At 39.2% G+C, this 23,869-nt stretch overlaps 1 protein-coding gene across 6 annotated transcripts in view; it reads right to left on the bottom strand.

Moving 5' to 3' along the window:
* Positions 1 to 23,869, bottom strand: part of NSD1 (nuclear receptor binding SET domain protein 1) — a 158,521-nt gene that overhangs the window by 75,742 nt on the left and 58,910 nt on the right. For all 6 annotated transcript variants that reach the window (XM_037126410.2, XM_037126408.2, XM_037126407.2 and 3 more), the window contains exon 3: positions 7,651 to 7,786. In XM_037126410.2, coding sequence (XP_036982305.2) covers positions 7,651 to 7,786 — 136 coding nt within the window. The remainder of the gene's footprint in view (positions 1 to 7,650; positions 7,787 to 23,869) is intronic.

Raw genomic sequence — 23,869 nt, 5'->3', positions numbered from 1 at the left:
CTTGGTCACTTAGATTTATCGGCTCTGGGGCTCTGAGTTGTTCTTGAGCCATGTTTTGATCTGTCTGTGCCTGTTACGTATGAGGAGAGGTGCCTTAGATGGTCACAAGGGCAAGGCCACCCAGGTCTATAGTTTGTGACGCTGCATGTGGGGGCAGGGTCAGAGAGGGAGCAATGGTGGTCCTCTGTGCTTGCCCAGTCTGCCTCACCACTCTCCCCTGCCTGTTTATCTGAGCGCAAATGTGCTAGCCCACCGCCCTGTGCCGGGGCCCACGCAATCTGTCTCAATGCTTGTCTCTCCACTGGTTTATCTGCCCGCAATGCTCGACCACAGCCAGCCAGCCAGCCAGCCATGCCACCCATAGCTACCCCGCACCTGGGATCCGCGCCATTGGCTGCCTGTGCACTGCCCAGGTCGGAGGATCTTTTTTGCCTGACCCGCTCTGCTGCTGGCTTCGCCCCTCTCACTGGTTTAGCTGAGCGGTTCGTTATTTCCGGACTCCGTATTGTTCAATTTTCTGTGGATCGGTTGCATTTATTGTTGTTAAAACTTTATTGTTTTTAGATTTGGTTGTGCGAGGAAGCAAAGTGTTTCCACCTATGCCTCCGTCTTGGCAGAAGTCCTCTTTCTAGAACTCTTAATCAGATGTTTACTGTCCTGCATTGAACCTTATAAGTTTCGTTTTAGTTTTTTTTATTTTTTGTATATTTGTTTTGCTCTACCTACTTTATAGGAAGTTTCTTCAACTTTGTCTTTAAACCTTTTTTCAGTTTAAAATTTTTGATGTTCTGTTTTTAATTTTCAAGAATTCCTGTTTTGTTCCCTGCATCTTATTTCATTAATGCAGTATCTTTTTTGAGGATGTTAATGACAGCTTTTGTGAAATTTTCTCCTGTATTTGGTCTGTTTGTTTCAGGTTCCTTTTTCCTTTCACTGTTTGTTCCTTTATTCTCCCTTTTTTATGTTTGAGGCATTTCTTAGATCTCTGTTCAACGGTTAAGAGTAGCCCCAGTCAGTGTGGCTCAGTTGGTTGGGTGTCGTTCTGCAAACCGAAACGCCACCATTTCCATTCCTGATTGAGACACGTGCCTGGGTTGACAGTTCAGTCCCAGGACATGGTGTGTACAGAAGGCAACCTTTCAATATGTTTCTCTTGATGTTTTTTTCCCTCTCCTTCTCCCTCTCTCTAAAATGAAAAAAAAATTTTTTTTAAGCCAGTAAAGAGTAAAGCCCCTTGACTTCTCTTTGGTTTAACACCTCTCACCATCTTCCAGTTTTCCCAAATTTTTATTACTGTTTCTCTTTCTATACTTTGTCTTTTGTGTTACTTCTTTTAAAAACTACTTTCCCTGTTTTTTGTTTGTTTGTTTGTTTGCCTCAAAGGACACTACATGACTAAGTTGAGTACAATGTTAACATAATAATGTACACACTGAATTTCTAACCAAAATTTTAACATATTAGGAAAAATATAAAAGAAGATGCCAGAGATGCAGTGGGAGGTGAGACCCAATGCATGGAAGGATGAAAAATAACTAATCCACAACTTCTATAAACAGAAGCAAAAAATAATTCAAATAATAACATTTTGACATTCAAAAGTAAGTATCAAATGATCCAGCCCTGGCTGGTGTGGCTCTGTGGATTGGGTTCACAGACCTGTGAACCCAAAATTCGCCCCGGTCTGATTCCCAGTCAGGGCACAAGGCTGGGTTGAGGGCCAAGTCCCCAGCTGGAAGTGTTTGAGAGGCAACTAATCGATGCATCTCACACATCGATGTTTCTCTTTTTTCCTCTCATCCCCTCTTTCTAAAAATACACAATTAAATTTTATGTACTATTTATTATAAAAGTAATGACCTAAATAATAATAATAATAATAATAATAATAATATTGTGAAATAATAATATATGAAACCGAGTTTTCTAACACCATTTGGAATACTTAGCTTCCCAAAGAAAACAATGAACATGAATGATGACAGTAACATGAACAGCCTAGTATAATTTTTAATTTTTACACTGATAACTGATACTGCTACAAAACATTAATAATGGTCACAGCTCCAGTTGCTGGGGTGCAGGAGTACTTTGAGAGCAGTCTGTCCAAAATTCTGGGTAAGATCAATAGCAAGACTGATGATTCTACCAGCTATATGCTATGAGGGAGATGAATAGAAAAAGGAGCACATTCAAAGAAAAATGGAGACTTAACTATTAAGAATGTTAATTAAGCTTTCCAGAACTTGGCTGATTATAGCTTGCTATAAACTATAGGAAAAAGGAAACCAAAACCAAAAAATGCAAAGAAAAAAGAAAAAGTGAGTAATATGAAATAAGTTGTTGTATGGTTAAATAGATCCACTTTAAACATATTCTAGCATTTCTCCAATAGAAAGCTATATGAATTCAGCCCTTCTGGGAAGCTCTCTGGAATTCAAGAGTTTTAACCTTTTAGAGCATCCCCTCCCAAACTGCATGCTATCTTTCTGACAGTAAGGGCAGTTGCTCTCTGGTGTGACCACATTCTTGACTCAGAAACTGGCCGGACAGGAATCCTCAAGCATACCTTACCACTCACGGCACCCTCATCCACCCTTGATGTTAACACTAAAAAGGTACTATTCCTCTCCCCATTAAACCCAATTCCTCACTGTGACATGAGTCCCATCTACCTCTTCCCTTTTCGGAAATCCTACGTTGTGACCCTCTCTCTGATCCTGTACTACTCCTGTCTTCAGCCTCTTCCTACCTGCCGAGCTCTTTTCATCAGCACTACCTCCACAATCAGCCCCATTTTAAAAAATCTTTCTGGACCCCATATATGTCTCTTGCAATAGTATCCCCACTTCTCTATTTTTGTATCCATTTCCTCAAATCAGCCTAATCCAAAAAAGAGGTTACCAATGATCTCTACCTTCTTACAACTAAGACATTTTATATCTCTACACAATGTTCAACCAAATCAACCACACCTTACTTCTTAAAACACCCTAGTCACCAATACCACATTCTCCTGCTTTTCCTCTTGCATCTACGATTTAATCATCTCTTTTGCCAGCTCCGTCTCTTCCATACAGACTACAAATATTAGGTTCCTCAAAGCCACCTTTTTCTCAATGTATATTCTGTCCCAAGGCCATTTCATCCATGCCCCTGCACATGGCTTCAATTACTATCCACGAGCAGACAATACTGCCAAGTTACAGTTGTGCCGGCACTCTCAGTAAACAGCAACACTATTTATGGCCCAATGAAGCTAAACTCTTGTGAGCTGAGATACAAAAACCTGGGAGCTAGAAACCTCAGCACTTCAGTCTCCTTCACTCCCCATTATCCATCCATTACCAAATCATACACATCTTATCTCCCATGTTTGCCAATTTTCAGGCGGGTTAGTAAGAAACTAGGAAAATTCTGCACCAAGTAGAACAAGGAAACTGAGAAAAATCACAAAGATCCAATCCTCCCTAACCAAAGATACCTAAGAGCAGGTGGTTTAAACCTATACTCCTTAACCAAATATATCTAAGGGCAGGTACCTTATATCACCTTAGTCAGGGAGAGATAAGAAAAAGGAAAAAAACAAAACAAAACACCAAAAACAAAACCCCAAAACCCAGCCTTGGCTGGTATGACTCAGTTGGGTGGTATAGTCCTAAAGACCAAAAGGTCCCATGTTCAATTCCCACTGAGGGCACATGACCAAGTTGCAGGTTCAATCCCTGATGAGGGATGTACAAGAAGGCAAGTTCTCAATGTTTCTCTCACCATCTCTCTCAGCAATAAAAAAATGTCCTTGGGTGAGTATAAAAAGGAAAAAACAAGCCAGACTAATCCAAGATATAGCTAAAACTAACCGAAAAATAACCCCAGTTGCCATTGTATGCTCATTTCAATACATCAGCATACTAAACACTACCCTGGAAATCTAATGAATATTCTGTCAAGAACTTCCCCTGGGACCTCCCCTAAAATTCCCGCATACAGAAAATAGGTAACACCCTTCTCTTCTTTGAGCAGGCCTGAGTCCCCTTTTCCTCAGGTGTGTACTTTGCTCTTTCTTTCTTAAGCTCTAAGGGTCCAGAGGACATCTGCATCCAGGGAGCAGTGGGCAGCAGCAGCTCATCTGGGTTCACCCCCAACCCTGTCTCCAGGGGCTCTTCCTTTGCCTCACTGTCCCAAGCTTTAATAAACTTACTCTCACTTTCACCTGGACTTTAGTCTTGAATTTTTTTCCTGCACAAGTAAAAAACCTGAACCTTGCCAGAAACATGAAAGGGTCGGAGTGTGCGGGGCAGCGCCAGCCTCTGGTGCACAAGTGTTTGGTAACACTTTTATCTCCCCGTCATCTCCACACTGACCCTCTGACGCTCCCCTCTGACTTACTTGTGACCCTATCACGTTCCATGTTATAGTCAGAGTAAACTTTGAAAAACACAGATCAGACCACGGCACCCTCTGCTGATCGCCCAGCAGTGGTACCCCACTGTTCTGTTCTTAAGAAAAAGTACAGACTTTTAAAGGAAGTCTAAATGATGCTAAATGATTCGACTCGTATCTGCTGCTCCAGCCTCATACTGTGCAGCCTTCCATTACTCCAGGCTGCAGCATTCTCAGGGGCCAAGCACATAACTATTTTCTATTCCTAGACCCATCTTCTTTTTTCTAGTTAATTCCTAGTTATCCTCTCAGGTCTCAGATCAAAGATAATTTTTCTAGCAAAACTGGCCCCGAGTACCCCCGCACCAAAAGTCCAGGGTTAAGTAACCCTAGTACATAACAAACAGTAAACCATTATCTTTCCTTGGACACATGTCTGAATTAAGTGATTATCTTTTTCTCTGACTATTTGCTTGTGTCAGGTCTCTTTAACTGAACTCTAATTATACAGGAGGACAAGAAAGGCTGGTGTTTACCCAGTGCCAGATCCCAATACCTAGTACAGTGCCTACACAATGTACTTGGTATTTGTCAAATAAGCACCATGGACACACTAGTGTGCATAAAGAACACTGCAGTAATTAAGAAACCACAAGTCCACAGGAACTGGCAGGGTGGAAGAGGAGGACTAAAGGGATTTGCTAAATTTAAATGTCCAAAAAGACCACAAATAAGATACCATTAAAAAACAAACAAACAAACAAACAAATAGTAAACTATACAGGTCTCTGGGCAATGCTATATTCAAAATACGAAACTGTATCTGACAACCCCACTTTTAGTAAATCATCCCACAGATAAATGGACATGCACCATATTTTGCTATGTATAACATGCCCCTGTGTATAACATGCACCCAGGTTTTTGGCTGAAACTTAAAAAAAAATTTAAGTTTTAATTTTTAATTCAATTCAATTCAATTAACTATATTTAGAAACAAAACCAATTATTGTATTTCAGGGTATTATTTTGCATACAGATATTGTTATTGCTTTCTAGAGTTACTCTTTTAATGCATAAGCATAAATAAAAGAATTAAAAGTATTTATATAGATATGGATTTGGTACTGCCCATGTATAATGAGCACCCATATTCTTCCCTCAAAAATTTGGGCAAAAAAGTACACACTGCACACTAACACATATATTGGGTTGGTCAACAAGTTCATCCTCCCTGCCCCATAAGATGGCTCTAGGAGTACTCAGTTATCTTTAACTTCACTCAGAACAATTTTGTTAAAATGTATTGTGACAGCTGTCATATCGGCATGCATTAAGAAAACTGATCACCCCTGGCTGTGTGGTTCAGTGGATTAAGCACAGGCCTGTGAACCAAACAACTGCGGTTCGATTCCCAGTCGGGGCACATGCCTGGGTTGCAGGCCGGTTCCTGGCAGGGGATGCACAAGAGGCAACCATACATTGATATTTCTCTCCCTCTTTCCTCCCCTTGCCCCCTAAAAATAAATAAATACAATCTTAAAAAAAAAACTTTATCAAAATTGATGAATTTTTGTGCAGCTATTTCTATACTGAAGATGCAAGAAAATTTGCAACATTTTCAGCACATGATGCTTCATTATTTTGAGAAAGGTGAAAACAATTAAAATGCAAAAAAAAAAAAAAAAAAAAAGAATTGTGCGGTGTATGGAAAAAGTGCTGTGACCAACTAAACACGTCAGAAGTGGTTTGCGAAGTTTCATTTGGGAGATGTCTCAATGGATGATGTGCCACAGCCAAAGTTGATAGACATCAAATCGAGATACTAATTGAGAACAATCAATGTTATATACCACATGGGACATAGCTGATATGCTCAAGATATCCAAATTAATAGTTATAGGTGAAAATGAAAAATGTCTTTTATTTTACAGGAAAAAAAAAAACTAAATGACTTTTGGCCAACCTAATATGTGTCTATTTATGTTACACATGTGTGTATATACACATACATGTGTGTATCATCTTTACAGCACAAGATTAGAAATAAGCTAACATCCATCAATAGAATGATTACATAAAGCATAGCATATTCAAAAAATGAAAAACTACACAACTGTAAAAAGATAAGAAGAGGAAGTTTTCAATGCATTAATATGGAAAAATCTTCAAGTAAAAAAAGCAACTGTAGAAAGAAAATATATTATGCTAATTTTGTGTTAAAATTAAACATTTAGGGATATGAGACTACATATATGGATTTACAGAAAGAAATTTTTGTAACAACTGGTTTGAAAGGAGGGGTAAAGAATGGGGCAGATCAGACAAAATGAATTAAGTTGGTTATTTAAAATCTTATTTTGTTGTCACCTATTCAAAAACTAAAATACATATATTAAAACTACAATAAGCCCAGGCTGGTGTAGCTCAGTTGGCTGGGTATCATACTTCAAGGTGAAAAGTCACCAGTTTCATTCCTGGTCAGGGCGCAGGTCTAGTTTTGAGCCTAGTCCCAAGACAGCGATGCAGGAGAAACAGCTGACTGATGTTTCTCTCCCTCTTTTTCTCCCTCCCTGTCCTCTCTCTAAAAAATAAATAAAATCTTTTAAAAAAACCTACAATAAAATTACAAACCATCTTAATGGAAAAAAAAGAGCTCAAGATCCAGTTTCAGCCCCTGTCTGACAGCATTTGAGAGATAAACCACCTGGGATTCAAACAAAGTATCAATGGTAATACTCTAAAAATTAAGATTCAAAATTCACCCTGGCAGGGTGGCTCTGTTGGTTGAAGCATCATCCCCTACACCAAAAGGGTGTGGGTTCGATCCCGTTTCAGGGCACATACAGGAGGCAATCAATCATGTTTCCCTCACTTTCTCTCTCTCTAAAACCAATACATATATCCTCAGGTGAGGATTTAAAAACAAATTAAAAATAACTCATAAGTATTTTAAATAATGGTTTCAGCTTTAACTTAAGAAGGTAATACAAACCTGACAACTAAAGTAGGGTAACAATTATACTGGAAAGTGATTCTGGACGATGTAAACTTTAGGGAATAAGCCTAACACTCTCCTGGCATCTACAGATAGAATAAAACAGTCATTTAAAAAATCCCAAAAAGTAGAATAAATTAATAAGTATTCACAAAATACTCAAAGGTAAAAATAATTACTAAAGACAATAAAAATTGAGTTATACTAAAGGCAAATGCAGTTTATAATTCCAAACTATTTTATTATGTGAAATCAATCGCAAATATTACCTTTCATTTTTGAGTGTGTGTTAATCAATGGGTCAGAACAAATCCTGCAGGGCCACCACGGGCGCCTCTTGAATTTTGCCCAGATGAGATCTCCAACTTCATACTTCAATGGCGCAGACTTTTTCTTGGGCTGACACTTTAGACAGACAAAACATGGGGCATCAATAAGAATCGAAAGTTTTGAAACAATGTATCATCTTCCCATAACCTTCTAAGACAGCAATAGCTAAAAAAACTCTAGATGAAAATACTACAGCTTAACAACAATTACAATTAAAATACTCTCTTAATGGGTCATAACATAGCCCTTTACACAGTAGTACCTCTCAGTTTATATTTGTTTTATGTAAGTAATCTACCCACATTCTGGAGAAATCATTTATTTTGATTTATAAAGACCTAAAAACTGAAATAAACAGAATCATCCCAAGGAAAAGATTATCTTTTCCTTAGTCTTTGGATAATACATCAGGGGGTGTGGGGTGGGGGGAGAAAAAATTATTAAAAAAAAAAAAGTTAACAATGTCAAGAGACTGTGACTCCAGAACAGTGTTGTCCATTTTATCTCCATAAAACTGATGAGAAGTGGGGCTGAAAGGAGACTGTGGTCCCTCCTACACGTGATATTCTACATACTTCAGACATCCTATTCATTAATTAACAATTAATTAACAAAGCAAACACAGACATCCTATTTACTAACTAACAATAATGGCTCTAACAAAATAATCCTGGAAACTACAGGGCAGATTCTAGCAAAGTCAGTGCAACTGACTTGGTTATTTCCCAGGACACACAGGGGGCTGTATCTAAGACCAGAGCAGTGCACGACCCCAAAGGACCACAGTCATGCAGAACACGATGTGCATCAAGCCCTTTGGACTTCTCCAATGCAGAGACCCTGGCTAAACCTTTTTTCCAAAAATAGTATGTCTAACTGATCTGTAATTCGAATGCCTCCATTTCAGCCCTAAACCCATGTCCATTCCTTTATCACCTCATAAACAGTACAAATCTCCTGTGCTGAGAGGAAGACAACTTTGTATTTAGTAAAACACCTTCCCACCTGATAACCAGAAAAAGGAGTGGCAAGTATACTGGGATATTTCTGGGCAAAAGAAGCACTAGGGTTCTTCAACAAAGAATAATCTCCTCCATTTACTCCAAGGGGATGTACAAATACTATTTTGGTTTTCTGTAAGTGCCATGTCTTTTCTGTTTAATTAATTCATTTTTAAAAGATTTTACTTATTTATTTTTAGAGAGGGGAAGGGAGGGAGAAAGAAAGGGAAAGAAACATCAATGTATGGTTGCCTCTTGTGTGCCCCCCTACCAGGGACCTGGCCTGTAACCCAGGCATGTGCCCTGACTGGGAATCAAACCGACGACCCTTTGGTTTGCAGGCCAATGTAAGTGCCAGGTCTTTTAAAAAGACTTGGTAAGCTCCTCCCTCAGGTTCTAAGCTTCCTGTTAAGGCTTGAAACAGTGTGTGCCTGGCAGATTAAGTATTCAAAAAGGGTATACTGAATGAATTGACCAGAGTCATTCAATTAAAAATAATGAATAAAAAAAAAGAATAAAAAAAATAAAAATAAAAAATAATGAATAATGCCCGAGGCTCAAGGATATAAAAAAATTGGCCTCAATTCAATGATTTAGAAATTACCATTCAAGTTTTAAAACTCTATATTCATACAGAACTAAGTTGAAGCTCATAGAATGCCCTTATTCTATGACAATTCTGTGATTAGTATAGTTAATTAGGAAATGAGACAAACTACATCTCACTACATAAACAATTTTTTTAAAAGCCCAAGAGGCCACTTTTGCCTCTTACCAGTTTGTTAGTTATCAGAAAAAACAACAAAACAAAACAAAAAAACCAACAACCATGACTTCAAGGTTAGTTGGCGTGGGAACTTTAAAACCAAGCTACCAAGACAGATGGAAAAACAAATTTTTCACTTGCCTCTACTGAAAACTGTAATTTAAGTAGATTTCCCATAAATTTCTGATATAACTTCACTTATGATCAATTAATATATTTGGCAATCACGGCTAAATATGAAATCCGCTTGCTATTAAAGTCCTAAGTGACTTTAAATAAACTCACATTTGGTGTTTACTATGTGCCAGACTCTGCTCCTGCTTTAACCCTCTCCAGGTAGACACTGTATTATCACTGCACTACTATACGCCCATGGGCGTGCACTTAATCATACAGTTAAGTGGCAGAGCCAGGACTCAAACCTGGGGAGTCCAATGCTGGATCCCAAACTCTCCACCACTACCTATGATCCAGTAACAAAAAAAACGTTACTACATACTTCATGACAAATTCAGCCATAATCAATCTATGACGTGAGTTTTTTTCTGTCTGGCCCTCTTGTTATTAGTACAAAATAATTATACTGATTAAGCAGTGTAACCACAAAACAGATGCCTTCAATAGATAGCTGAGAGATAATGGGTGTTCTTTCTCACACAACCAGAACCATATAACCAGACAGAACAGTAATGAGTTCTGACTTCCGCCAAGATGGACGTTTAAGGTGGATGTGCCTTGCCTCCTCTCACAACCAAGTTTAAGGACAACTAAATATTAGCATCAGAAAACACAACCAGAACACGGAAAACTGAACTTTTCGGAAGTCCGCAAACAACAAATTCTTCGGCCCGACCGGTAAGGGGCGAAACCGGCGGCGGGTGAGGAGTTACAAAGGAGAACTCGATCGACCCGGGCGCGGAATCCAGACGCGCGAATCCAGTCACACAGGTTCCAAACCCAGGATTGGACCTAGTGAGCAGCCCACCGGGTGAGCGACTACGGAGGAGTCAGCGGGGAGGCGGTGGTAGCGAGTTGACTGTGGGTGCCCGGATACGCGCGGGTGAGGGAGTGAGCGGTGGGACCGGCTGCGGCAGCGGCGGCGGCGGCGCCATTTTCCCCGCTCTGACCACGCCCCCACATACAGCGTCACAACCCAGCGACCTGGGACTCCAAGGCACCGCTTCTCTCACTTAAAGGGCCAGAACAGACCAAAAATGTCGCAGGGGGACCTCAAAGTCCCGGAGATAAATCTAAGTGACGAAGAAATAGCAAATCTCTCAGACGCACAGTTTAAAACACTGGTCGTCAGCTTCCTCACAGATCTGGTGGACTATAGCCACAAATTAGAGAAACATATGAAGGCTAAATTAAGGGAAATGAATGGAATTCCACAGGAAACCCATAGAGATGAAAAAAAAACTGGGACTCAACTCAATGGAGTGAACCAGAAGGAAGAAAAAAATGATCAATCAGAAAGGAATGAAGAAATAAGAATTCAGAAAAATGAGGAGAAGCTTAGGAACTTCCAGGACATCTATAAACGCTCCAATATCCGAATTATAGGGGTACCAGAAGGGGGAAAGACACAACCACCAGTGGAAAAACTATTTGAACAAATAATAAAAGAAAATTTCCCCAATCTGGCAAAGGAAACAGACTTCCAAGAAATCCAAGAAGCCCAGAGAGTACCAAAAAAGTTGGACTCAAGAAGAAACACACCAAGGCATATCATAATTACATTAGCCAAAATTAAAACGAAGGAGAGAATCCTGGAAGCAGCAAGAGCTAAGGGGACAATCACCTACAAAGGAGTCCCCATCAGGCTGTCAGCAGATTTCTCAAAAGAGACCTTACAGGCAAGAAGGGGCTGGAAAGAAATATTCCAAGTCATGAAAACTAAAGACCTACAACCAAGATTGCTCTACCCAGCAAAACTTTCATTTAGAATGGAAGGACAGATAAGGTGCTTCTCAGATAAGACCAAATTCAAGGAGTTCATCACCACCAAGCCCTTATTATATGAAATGTTAAAGGGACTTATCTAAGAAAAAGAAGTTAAAGAAACATGAACAGTGAAAGGACAACAAGCTCACAGTTATTAACAACCACACCTAAAACGAAAGCAAACTAAAAGGACAGCTAGATCAGGAGTGGAAACATAGAAATGAAGATCTCAAGGAGGGTTAGCAACAGGGGTGTAGGAGGAGGAGAAGGGGGGAGAAGGTACAGAAAATAAGTAGCATAGACAGTAGATAGAAAATAGACGGGGGGGGGGGGCAAGAATAGTATGGGAAATACAGAACCTAAAGGACTTGAGACACATGGACATAAGCTAAGGGGGGGTAATGGGGGGGTTGGGGGGGCAGGGTGGAGGGGAATGAAGGGGGGAATAGAACAACTGTAACAGCATAAACAATTCAAAAAAATAAATAAATTTATTTAATTAAAAAAAAAAAAGAACAGTAATGAGTTCTGTCTTCTGACTCCATCACAAATTATGTCACCGTAAACAAGACAATTAATTCAGTCTCAGTTTCCGAAGTCAAAAAATCAGAAAGGAAATATCTGCTCTACCACAAAGCATAAAAATTTAGTAACTACTAATTTCCCTCCTAATATTTTCACCCAAAGAAAATAATACAAACAAGCAAAAGACTGTAGAAAGATAGTTAAAGCAATTACTTATAACAAAAAGTTAACATTCAACAAAAGACCTGTTAAACAAATTATGCTGACAACTCAATGAACTATGCAAAGTATAGATAAAGTTATGGGATACCCACATCCAATTTATCAACCATCAGAAACTAGGCTGGAAACTGTAATGATTTAAAAAAATAAAGTCATTGAGAAACACAAATAAAAATGTTTATTTAAATGAATGGTATCATGGGTGAAGATATCCACAAACCTGAAACATTCTCTCCTTACTACCTTGATTGACTTACCATGACAACATAAAACAATGTATGTGAATCCAATAAGAAAATACATATACAAGTACACAGTTAATTTATGAACAACATCATCCAAATCCAACTGACCTTCGTACATAAAAAGTTAGAGACAGGCAAGAATTCCAAACCAAAGAAACACCTCCAAACATAAAAACAGAAAATAAGAACAAGAAGGGAAAAAGAAACATGACTCTTTTCTTCAGAAGAGCTTGAAAATTTCATATTGGAAAGAAAGACTCCCTAATAGCTCTCTGTTAAAGTCCTAATGCAAATGTACACAGATGTACTAAACACCCACCTACAAAGCTCAACAAAAGACACAAGGATGAATCCTGATCCCAAGACACCTGGGGAGTAGCAGGGAAGACAGTGAAGAAATGTCATTTGAGCGCAAAGGAGTAACAGCAGAAATTCACCATAATTAATCAGTCATAATCTACTGAATCAATCAAGGAGGTGAACAAATCCTGAGAATAAACAGAGATCCATACCTAGACACATCAAAATATTAAAAACAAAACCAACCTCTTCACCCAAAAAAAGAAATAAAATATTTAAATACAACCAGAGAAAAAGACACATTACCTTTAAAAAGCAGGAGATTTCTAATCACCAACTATTGACCTCACCAGCAACAATAGAATTCAGAAAGACAGGGGAATGACAGTTTCAATATGCCATTAGAAAACACCTGCTAATGCGGAAATCTGTCCAGCAAACCTACCTCTCAAGAAGGAGAGCTAAATACAATTTCAGACAAACCAATAGTCTGACAGTTAGTCACCAGTGGATCCTCAAGAAGAAAAATTCTAAAATAATTCAGACAAAAGGAAATTACCCTGGTCTGAGACATAAAAAGCAAAACAGTAGCACAAGTAAATAGCACAAGTAAAACTGTGCAAAATGAAAAATGACTGTTTAAAACAATAATGTCTAAGAGGTTTAAAAGAACAAGGACAAAATTTACAACAATACTCCAAGTTGAAAAGGGATAATGAGGTTAAAGTGTGCTTAAGGTTGGCCTATTATTAGGGAGAAATAGTGTTTTAAAACTCTATATATTGTCAGGAAAGAAGGTAATGGAAATTTTAATACTGAAAAAGTCAGGGAGGCCTCTTACAATTTCTGGGTAACGTCTAAATAAAGAGAAACCAAATTATGTAATTTCTAAACGTGAATGCAAGGGGCGGGGGCATAAATGGAACAATAAAAAAACTTAAAGTCCAAAAGAAGGCAGGGAAGGAGAAAAATAAACAAGACAAATAGCACAAAATAACATGGTAAATTTAAACTCAAATTTATTGCTAATTAAAGTGGACTGATTTTTAAAACTTTATACCTCTAGAGCCCTGGTCGGGTAGCTCAGTTGGTTGGAGCATCTTCCTGATACACTAAGGTTGTGGGTTCAATCCCCATCAGGGCATATACAAGAATCAGCCGATGAATGCATAAATAAGCAGAACAACAAACCGATGTTTCTTTCTCTCTCTCTCTGTCTCCCACCCTCCCTCCTTCTAAAATCAATTTTTAAAATATTTATGCTGGCCCTGGCTGGTGTGGCTCAGTTGTTTGGAGGGTCTTCCCGCAAACAGAAAGGTCATGGGTTCAATTCCTGGTCAGGACACATAGCCAGGTTGCAGGTTACAAGAAAGCAACCAATCAATGTTTCTCTCTCACATCGATGTTTCTCTTTCCCTTCCTCTCTCTCTCAAAGCAATGAAAGTATGTCCTTGGGTAAGAACAAGAAATAAATAAAAAATTTATGCCTCTAATAACAATAGCCTCAAAATACAGAAAACATAAAAGGAAAAATATACAGAAAACAAATATTGGCAGAATGATACAAAAAATATATTATAATCATAGTGAAGATAAACCTCTCGGATATTAACAGAATAAGCGAAAAACAAATTGCTGAGAGTTTGAAAATTTCAGCATCATGAAAAACAAATGACCTAATGAATACAAATAAATTACTACACTCTGAGTGTTGAATATATAGTTTTTCTGAGCACAGGGAATATTTATAAATATTAACCATGTAGTAAGTACTGGGTCACTGAGTATTCTCAACCAACTGAAAGGTCTGGAATCATGTGGAATGTATTCTTTCTCCATCGTGTAATTAAATTGGTAATTAATTATAAAAACATGACCAAAGTATGTCTCTTTTAGGAAACTAATAAGTATACTTTTAAATAAATGTTACATCAAAAAATAAATCATAATAAAAATTAGAATATATTTTGAACTGAATAAAATACCACACCAAAGATCATAAAGAAGAGCCCTGGCTGGCGTAGCTCAGTGGCTGAGCACCAGCCTGTGAACCAAAAGGTCGCCAGTTTGATTCCCAGTCAGGGCACATGCCTGGGTTGCAAGCTAGTTCCTTGTGGGGGAGCGTGAGAGGCAACCACACATTGATGTTTCTCTCCCTCTCTAAAAAATAAAATCTTTATAAAGTCAATGTGGCTACAACAGAGTGCCCAAGTAAGAATAAGGAAGAAATGAAGTCAGAGAAATAATTCAGGGAAAGGAAGAAATATGCCTTATTTTATGCTAAGTAAGGCAGATATCTTTGAAGGGCTAATGTTTTAAAAGGACCACTCTTGAGTGTCAAATTGAAAACAGCTTTAGGCGGTTTCAGGGCAAGCACAGAGTCCTACTCAGAAGGTCAGTGCACTAATAATTCCAGGTGAGATATAACAATTATGTGAACCAATCTGGGATTGGTGGAGGGTACAAGAAGTGGAAAGAGCCAACGAAATTTACTAATGGAATGGATATGGGTGCTACAGAAAGAACTCAAGGATCACTCCAAGGGTTTATGCCTCAAGTACAAGAAAGATGGAACTGCCATTAACTAAAAATGGAGAAGACTACAGTACAGTGGTCCACCATTATCTGCAGTTTCCCTTTCCACAGTTTCAGTTCCTCTCTGTCAACCAAGGTCCAAAATATTAAATGGAAAACTCCAGAAAGAAACGATTCATAAATTTTAAAGTGCATGCTGTTCTAAGCAGTATAATAAAATCTCCAGCAGTCCCACTCAATCCCAAACCACCCAGCACGTGACTCATCCCGTTGTCCACCACAGCCACACGGTACATGCTACCTGCCCATTAGTCACTTAGTAGCCTTCCTGGTTATCAGATCAAGGGTTGAGGTATTGCAGTGCTGTGTTCAAGTCAGCCTTATTTTACTTAATAATGGACCCAAAACACTAGAGTAGTGATGTTTGTAATTCAAATCTAACAAAGAAAAGTTGGAAAGTGCTTGTGACATATCATCAGGTCAGCAGCAGTCAGTAGGGGGCACATGAGATGCAATCATGCATTGATAGATATTTCCCTTCCTCTTTTTCCCTCCCCTCCCGTCTCTAAAATAAATAAAGTCTTTTTTTAAAAAAAAGAAGGAAAATAATCCAAAAGAAGGAGAAAGGCTAAAGGCTGTAACATTTTCTCTGTTACCTTAAACTGCAAACACTGTAAGTGTAGAAAAAAACAACTTAAACTACAAGAACATAGTTAAACAAATTTGGAATCATAAAGTCAGTCATTAAAAATTACTATGGGAAGCCAGAAAAATATTAAGAAGAAAAAATATAAAACCTTTAAAGATGTCATTACCACTATAAAAAATTAAATGTGCATAATAAAGGACTACACAAATTTTAATTGTTTTGTACAAACTCTGGCAGAGTTTACTTTTCCTTCTTTAATTATGTAATTGTTTCAAGCAATTTATATTAAAAAGATATAAGTAAAACTTGCCAAACAGGCTCTTTAATTTCTCCCATTGCTGCTTTAGTCATTTAAGGATATACTGTCTTAATAACACTTTAAAAACTTAGGTCACTTGATAATAAAGATGACTGTCTCATCTATGCATCTCTAGTTGTTGCAGAGTAGTGGATGCTGCAGATGCTCAGATGATGTTCGCTGAGTTGATTAAATGTAGTTTAAGTAATTCATGTCAAATCACTCATCACATATTTACTAAATATGGAAACTAGTAAACAAAGTATTTCTACAGGTTGAAAATTATGTAAGACTTTTTTTACAGTAAACACTTATTTTCAAAGAAATTATTTCTTCATATTTAAGCATTTTATAAATATTCTGAGTAGCTTATAACTCAGGCATAGAACAAACAAGTCCTTTATGAGCTGTCTCTTTGGAAGACAGAAATTAGCAAAGTAATGGGGTGAAAGGGTCTTACAGAAAGAACCAGCTTTGTTATTAGTAACAAATTAAACAATTTCAAGAAATAAAGACAGTCAAAGTACATGGACTGGCTACCTGTGAAATAAGGATAGGACCTAGATTCTTCTTGTTTTCAATCTCCTGTTTCACTATGTCCCACCTCAAAAGCTTACACACCAAACTATCCACAGTTCCCCTTTTAGATCATACTCTCTAGATCCTTCTAGCTCCTCTCAGCTGGGAATTCCTGTCTTTCCCCTAGGTCCCTTCAGGAAGCCTTCCCTCCATCATCCCCTTTTCCTTGGCTATGCCAAGTGCCTCTCCACTATATCCTATGGGTCTCTTAGCTCATCATTACATTGTTTTCAGTTTATGTTTATGTATTCCATCAGTCTCAAAGTGAATGAGGACAAGGTGTCATTCATGTTTCTATCCCCATATCGGGGAAAAAATACATGTTCAATAAAATATTAATATCTTAACTAAACCAAAATAGACTACAGTGAGCCACTGCCTAAGCAACAAAATAAGGTGCCTGATTCTGTCAGCTTCAGCACCTGTCAAAACTTGAGTCCTGACTTCCAGTCAAGATGGCAGTGTAGGCAGACCTGGCTTGTCTCTTTGCAAAACCACATCAAAATTACAACCAAAATATAGAACAACCATCACTCTGACTTAGAACTGTCAGAAATCAAGTTGAATGGTAGTCTGACAACTGCGGAATGAAAGAAATCACATCCATCCAGATTGGTAGGAGGGGTGCAGATGCAGAACAGGCTGGTCCCTCAGCCATGTTTGGGAGATAAAAATTTGATAGGGATATCTCAGGAACGAGGAGGCCCAATCCCACACCAGGCCCCCCAGCCCAGGGTTCCAGTGCCAGGAAGTTAAGTCCACACACCTTCTAGTTACAACAACCAGCAGGGACTGAGTCAGTGATCCCAAGCAGTTCGTCCTAAAGAACCCACACACAGACTCAGCTACTCAGACTCATTCCCTCTGAACTCCAGTACTGGGATAGCAGCTTGAAAGACACCAATGGTATACAGGAGAGTTCTGCTTGCCTTGATACTAGACACTTCACTGTCCCATTTCTAAACCCTCCACCCGCAAATCCAGCAAGCTGGCTTGCTCCATCAATTGGCTAACAGGACAGGCCTTGGAAATCCTGAGACTCTGCCCCACCCAACTTTGCAGCCCACCCAAGCTGCTTCTCCATATGAATGGCTCTTATTGACTCTGCTTCACAACTTCCTAAATCCTCTCAAACAAGCAACGCTGAGCCCCAGGCCCAGCACTAGCAGCAGCCAGACGACTTTCACAGCTTGGATTTGCTTGAGCATCTCCAAGGCCAGCACAAGTAGCAGCTGTCTCAGACTGCTTTATAGCTCAGGCAAGGTGGCCCTGGGCAAAACACAGGTGGGGGCTAACCACAGGGCCAGTGCACCCAGTGGACATCTATAGACCACATCAGAGCACTGCCACGCTGCCTCTTCACAGCTCATCCTCCACGGAGCGTGGGGATGATCACAGCCAGTCCTTGCAGCTGACTGGCCTGGGTAGATAAATCCCTCCCACTGACCTGCCAACAGCAACCAAGGCTCAACTACAAGAGGAGGGTGTACTCAGCCCAAATGAAGGGCACACCTCAAGTATCCAGCTTAGGTGATGGGGAGGCTGTGCCACTGGACCCTATAGGATACCTACATTAGGCCACAGTACCAAGACATAGAGTTGACACAGCACTACCTGTACATAGAAACACACAAGGAGGCTACAAAAACGAAGAGACAAAGAAACATGGCCCAAATGAAAGAACAGATCAAAACTCAAGAAAAAGAACAAAATCAAGGGTGTCAAACTCATTTTCACTGGGGGCCACATCAGCCTCGTGGTTGCCATCAAAAGGCCAAATGTAATTTTAGGACTGTATAAATGTAACTACTTCCTAATAGTTAAGCCAGAGCTCGGCTCTGTTGCTGGGTAGAAACCAGGTGCCAGGCTAGATAAAACAAGGTAGAGGGCTAGATATGGCCCCTGGGCCTTCTGTTTGCCACCTGTAAACTAAATGAAATGGACATAAGCAATCTATCAGATGCAGAGTTCGGAACACTAGATATAAGGATGCTCAAGGAACTTTGTGAGAACGTTGACAGCATAAAAAGATCCAATCAGAAACAAAGAGTACACTAATTGAAATAGAGAACAATTTACAGGAAAACAACAGTAGAGTGAATATAGCCAATAATCTATAGCCAATAAATTATATTTGGAACATAAGAAAAAACCACCAATTAGAACAACAAAAAGAAAAAAAGACTTAAAAAAAAAAACACGATAGTATTAAGCAGCCTCTGAGACAACTTTAAGAGGTCCAACATTCACATCATAAGGGTGCCAGAAGGAAAAGAGAAAGAGCAAGAAATTAGAAATCTATCTGAAATAATAATGAAAGAAAAATTCCCTAATTTGGTGAAAAAATAAACATGCAAGACCAGGAAGCACAGTGAGTCTCAAACAAGATGAATGCAAAGAGACCCATTCCAAGACATATAATAATTAAAATGCCAAAGATTAGAAAGAAAGAGAGAATCTCAAAAGCAGCAAGAGAAAAGACATTATTTACCTACAGAGGAGTTCCCATAAGGCTATCAGTTGATTTCTCTAAAGAAACTTTGCAGTCTTAAAGGGATTAGCAAGAAAAAGTCAAAGCCATGAAAAGCAGGAACCTACTACAGCTAAGATTGCTCTACCAAGCAAAGATATCATTTAGAATCCAAGGGCAGATAATGTGCTTTCACAGATAGGAAAAAACTAAAGAAGTTCATCATCACCAAACCATTATTATATGAAATGTTAAAGGGCCTTGAACAATAAAATGGTAGTATATACATATCTATGAACAACTGAATAAAAAACAAAGCAAACAAGAACAGAGAGAGAATCATGGATGTGGAAAGCATTTTGATGGTTGCCAGATGGGAGGCACCTGTGGGGGAATGGGTGACGAGGTGAGAGGATTAAGAAGTACAAACAGGTAGTTACAGGATAGCCATGGGGATACAAAATATGAGAAATGGAGTAGCCAAAGAACTTACATGCATGACCCATAGACATGAACGATGGTGGAGGGATTGCCTCAGGAAGTTAGGGTGCTCATTGGGAACTGGGGGGCAGCCAAGGGAGGAAAATCAGGACAACTGTAATAGCACAATCAATAAAATATAATTTAAAAAACTTGAGTCCTTTCAGCACATTATACTCATTTTCAAGATAAGTCAGACAAAGAAAGACAAGTACTCTATGGTATCATATGTGATAGCCAAAAAGATTTAAATCTGTAAAAAACAGAGTAAAGGGGTGGTTACTTGGTAATGAGGCAGAGTGGGCATAAGAGTGATGGTGCTTAATGGTACAAACTTGTAGCAAGTAGTAAATTTGTCACAGAGATCTGGTGCACAGTATAATAAAGAGGAAATAACACTGTGCTATAATTATGTAATGTGGTAAATTACTACATTAGTAATCTTATTACAATATATAAACATATCAAAGTTAACATGCTGAACACCTTAATCTTCATGTCAGATTTATTCAATTAAAAAAAAAAAACTTGTGCCCTGGTTGGTGTACCTCAGTGGACTGAGCACAGGCCTGTGAAGCAAAGGGTGGCCAGTTCGATTCCTAGTCAGGTCACATGCCTGGGTTGCAGGCCAGGTCCCCAGTAGGGGACAAATGAGAGGCAACCACACATTAATGTTTCTTTCCCACTCTTTCTCCTTCCTTTCCCCTCTCTCTAAAAATAAATAAATAAAATATATTTTTTAAAAAAACCTTGTAATTTACATAGCCTCACTTGTCTTAAAAAGATAAATGACAGCCCTGGCTGGTGTGGCTCAGTGGACTGAATGCTGGGCTGTGACGCAAAGAGTCACTGGTTCAATTCCCAGTCAGGGCACATGCCTGGGTTGGAGGCCAGGTCCTCAGTAGAGGGTGCATGAGAGACAACCACACATTGACATTTCCCTCTCTCCCTCCCTCCCACTGCCTATAAACAAACAAACAAACAAACAAATGCTTAAATAATCTTTTTTTAAAATTATTTATATTTGAAACGAGGGGAAGGGAGGAATAGACGGAGAGAAACAATGTGTGGTTGCCTCTCATGCGCCCCCCACTGGGAACCTGGCCCACACTCCAGACATGTGTCCTGACTGGGAATCAAACCCAGGACCCTTTGGTTCGCAGGCTTGTGCTCAATCCACTGAGCCACACCAGCCAGGGCAAAAAAAAAAAAAAAAAAGATAAATGACATATTTTTTTTTTTTAAATGCATTTTCTTTTTTTTTTAATTAATTAATTAATTTATCTTTAGAGGGGAAGGGAAGGAGAGAGGGAGAGAAACATCAATGTATGGTTGCCTTTCGTGCGTCCCCTGCTGGAAACTGGCCTGCAGGGAACCAGCCTGCAACCCAGGCATGTGCCCTGACTGGGAATCGAACCACGATTGTCTGCTTCATAGGCCCGCGCTCAATCCACTGAGCTACACCAGCCAGGGCCGATAAATGACATATTTAAACACATAAACATTAAAGGTTTTACTTTAAGGATGGCCAACAATCAGTCCCTATCCCCAAAATTCCCTGGTTTGAAAATGGGCAATACTACTAAATTTGAGACCATTTAATCAGACTACTAAATTTTGAAATCATAGTTCTCTAAGCAAACTTTAGATTACCAATTAGTCTCCCACATATCTGGATTCTGGATACTGGAGGGGGCATATGGCTATTCAAAACCATTATTCCAGTAAAATATCTTTTCCAAACATTCCTTCATCACGGGGGTTAAACTGCAGACAGTCTCAGATGCTGGGTACACTAACAAATTTGGTTTTCTGCAAAGCTATGGAGTAACCTTAGATTCTGGGAGGGGTCATAAATCAACCTTCCTCACTGAAGCCTCTCTTAGCTCTAACTTCAACCTTTCTAAGCGCAAGTGAAAAGAGAGACCCACTTCTAACATTCTGCTAGAAACAGCCCCAGATATTTTTAATCTAAGCATTTATGAATCATGTGTGAGTATTCAAAATCTTTGAAGGTCCCCAGCCCAATTCAAAATTAGACCAACCCATTCCCCCCAAAAAAGCCAATGCTCTTCCCAGTTGGTGGTGGTCTGGTTAAAGATGTACAACAAGCCCTGGCTGGTATAGCTCAGTAGACTGAGCATGGGACTATGAACCAGAGGACCGTGGTTCGATTCCCAGTCAGGGCGCATGTCTGGGTTGCAGGCCAGTTCCCAGCAGGGGACGCACTAGAAGCAACCGTACATTGATATTTCTCTCCCTTTCCCCTTCCCTTTCCCTCTAAAGATAAATAAAAAATCTTTTTAAAAAATCCTATATAAAAAAAAAGATGACAACATTTTTCTTTTATATATGAAGTTGTAGATAATTCTTCAAATTAAAGATGGAAGCTGACTTTTCTTACCAGAAATGGTTTATGGAATCAATTTGCAAAAATATGAGACAGCAAACAAAGAAAAGAGTAAAATTATTTTCTTTTATCGCCCTTAGATTCTTTGCTAGAGTGTAAACTCTATGAAAGCAGGATAACTTCCTTATCCTTAACACTTCGCCTAGAATACTGAAAAAAATATATGAAATGAAAAAAAAAAAAAGAGAAAGAAAACTCTAGCCTCATCTCACAACTATATTTCATTAAAATCAGACTGAAGGGGGGGTTAAAATGCATCTCAATTGAATCACACATGGAGCATTTACCTGCAAAGTAAAGTAACTCAATATTAAGTGTAGTGATCAAGCCAGTTATATTTGGACAGGCTAAGAATCAGGCCCTGGCTGGGTGGCTCTGTAGGTTGGAGTGTCGTCCCACACACCAAAAGGTTGTGGGCTCAATTCCGTGTCAGGCTGCATGCCTAGGCTGTGGGTTTGAGTCCCCGGTGGGGTGCTTACAAGAAGCAACTGCTTGGTGTTTCTCCCTCCACCCTCCTTCCCTCACTTTCTCTCTAAATTCAATAAAAACATATCCTCAGATGAGGATTAAACAAAAAAAAATTTTTTCAGAGGCATTTTACTGAACACTTAATACTTAATTATCTCACGCCCTCACAGTAATGTCTCAGGATAGGCTAGGAGGGTATTTTTCTCCAAATAATGGATAAGAAACTAGAGGCAGGAATTATGACATTTGCCCAGGCTCACAAAACTGGCACCAAAATACCAACACAGAAAGTCAACCTTAACTCCAATAAAAAACTTCCATTTTACCAGTCTAATTCCCAGAATATAAACTAGAATTTTCTTTACACAGGATTCCACACTTTACAAATGAATTTTCCACAATATTTAAATGAAACTCAAATTCCTCAAAACTTTTTGGATATCCAAATATTCCCCAATCAAAAACAACTAACTTTGAAAAGAATATTCACACAAGCAAAGCCACTGAAGCTGTTCTAAAGCTATCAACACATTTTCTGACTTGCAAACAGCCTTTTCTTTTTTAAGATTTTATTTACTTATCTTTAGAGGGTACGGGAAAGAGAGAGGGAAAAAAATATCAATGTATGGTTGCCTCTCATGGGCCCCCTGCTGAGAACTGGCCTGGAACCCAGGCATGTGCCCTGACTGGGAATTGAACCAGGATCCTCTGGTTCGCAGGCCCGCACTCAATCCACTGAGCTACACCAGCCAGGGCTGCAAACAGCCTTTTCTTGAGCCAAGGAAGGCACTAAAATCTCAAAAACAATTTGGGAGAATGACACATAGTTTTTATTTATTTTTTATATTTAGCTTTTAATTTACTATTATTTTTAAAGATTTTATTTATTTATGTTTAGAGGGGAAGGGAAGGAGAGAGGGAGAGAAACATCAATGTATGGTTGCCTCTCATGCGTCCCCTGCTGGGAACTGGCCTGCAACCCAGGCATGTGCCCTGACTGGGAATCAAACCAATCCACTGAGCTATACCAGCCAGGGCAGAATGACGCATAGTTTTTAAAAAACAGTATTTAAAATGTGCTTTAATTTAATCACTTTTTAAATGGCCAAGAAATGGTCCTGACCCATGTAGCTAAGTGGGTTGGGCATCATCCCACACAAGGCCAATTCCAGGTCAGGGCACATGCCTGGGTTGAGGGTTCGCTCCTGAGTTGGGACATGTATCAGAGAGAGACACGATCAACGTTTCTCTCTTCTATCAATGTTT

This window comes from Artibeus jamaicensis, unplaced genomic scaffold, assembly GCF_021234435.1.
Source record: "Artibeus jamaicensis isolate MK-2021 breed Jamaican fruit bat unplaced genomic scaffold, CSHL_Jam_final contig_1085, whole genome shotgun sequence".
NCBI lineage: Eukaryota > Metazoa > Chordata > Mammalia > Chiroptera > Phyllostomidae > Artibeus > Artibeus jamaicensis.
Note: the sequence above shows the minus strand (reverse complement) of the source record. Positions and strands in the feature narration are given on the sequence as shown.